General features: G+C 48.0%; 1 protein-coding gene across 1 annotated transcript; it reads right to left on the bottom strand.

Annotated features, from left to right (window-relative positions):
* Nucleotides 1–498: 498 nt before the first annotated feature.
* Tsp_14267 (conserved hypothetical protein) lies at nt 499–815 on the bottom strand (the record flags this gene model as incomplete). Its single annotated transcript, XM_003367248.1, has 1 exon — nt 499–815. A coding segment is annotated over one exon (317 nt), but the record flags the coding sequence as incomplete, so codon positions are not given.
* Nucleotides 816–833: the final 18 nt, after the last annotated feature.

Here is an 833-nt window from a genome sequence, read left to right as displayed (position 1 = left end):
TATTACAGCTAATCACAAGGGAAAGATTTGAATCAATGAGCAATTAGACAAGGAAAACCAATACGAAAAAGACTTTACGGTCTAATAAAATAGCGAGATTGCGGACTAATAAAACAGCGAGGACAACGACCAATAAATGAACAGTGGGACCAAATGGGAACAACATTGTGCCGAAGTGGGACCATCCCCACGTCCGCTGTTCACCGTCCCCTGTGCAAATAAAAAATATCGCAACCACGCTGGTCGACGCGTGCTTCTCTTATTTTGCCCTACTTCCCACGTCTCAGCGTTCTGCTGCCATTCAAGGAATAGTTTCAGGCGGTTGAAATGGACTACCATATGATCCCTTCCCTTACAGACCTTGTTTAGCATGTACCTATTGCAGCCAAACATTTTCTACACCAAATATGGTCCTTCTTAGTGAGCTTCTAACTTCGTTTTCATGGATAACTGCAGACAACCTGGTCGCCCGGTTCGTACACATGCCCGTGCGCATGTTTATTCCTCCATACCTTTTGTCAGGGCTGCTAGAGCCCTGCTTTTTCTTAATTTGCGCCAAACAGTTGCTCCAGTTTGTGGCGCAAGCGTTGGACGAACAACCCTTTGGTTTTCTCCTGCGCGCCGTGAGGAACACCGGATATCAAACCCACTGTTAGTTTCAGCTCCCTTGCTGAATATTAACCGGCCAGGGTGATCCCCAGTGGTATGGGAGGACGTTGGGGCCGTTACGTGATGAGCACCGGGGTCGAGGATGGAACATTCCAGTCCATCAGCTGGGTCACTGGGACACTTTTCCCATGGTTCATCCTCTCCGGCTAGAAGCGGTAAAAATG

Source organism: Trichinella spiralis, assembly GCF_000181795.1.
Source record: "Trichinella spiralis strain ISS 195 chromosome Unknown Scfld4579, whole genome shotgun sequence".
Taxonomy (NCBI): domain Eukaryota; kingdom Metazoa; phylum Nematoda; class Enoplea; order Trichinellida; family Trichinellidae; genus Trichinella; species Trichinella spiralis.
The sequence above is the reverse complement of the archived record's forward strand: the minus strand, read 5'-3'. Positions and strand labels throughout refer to the sequence as shown.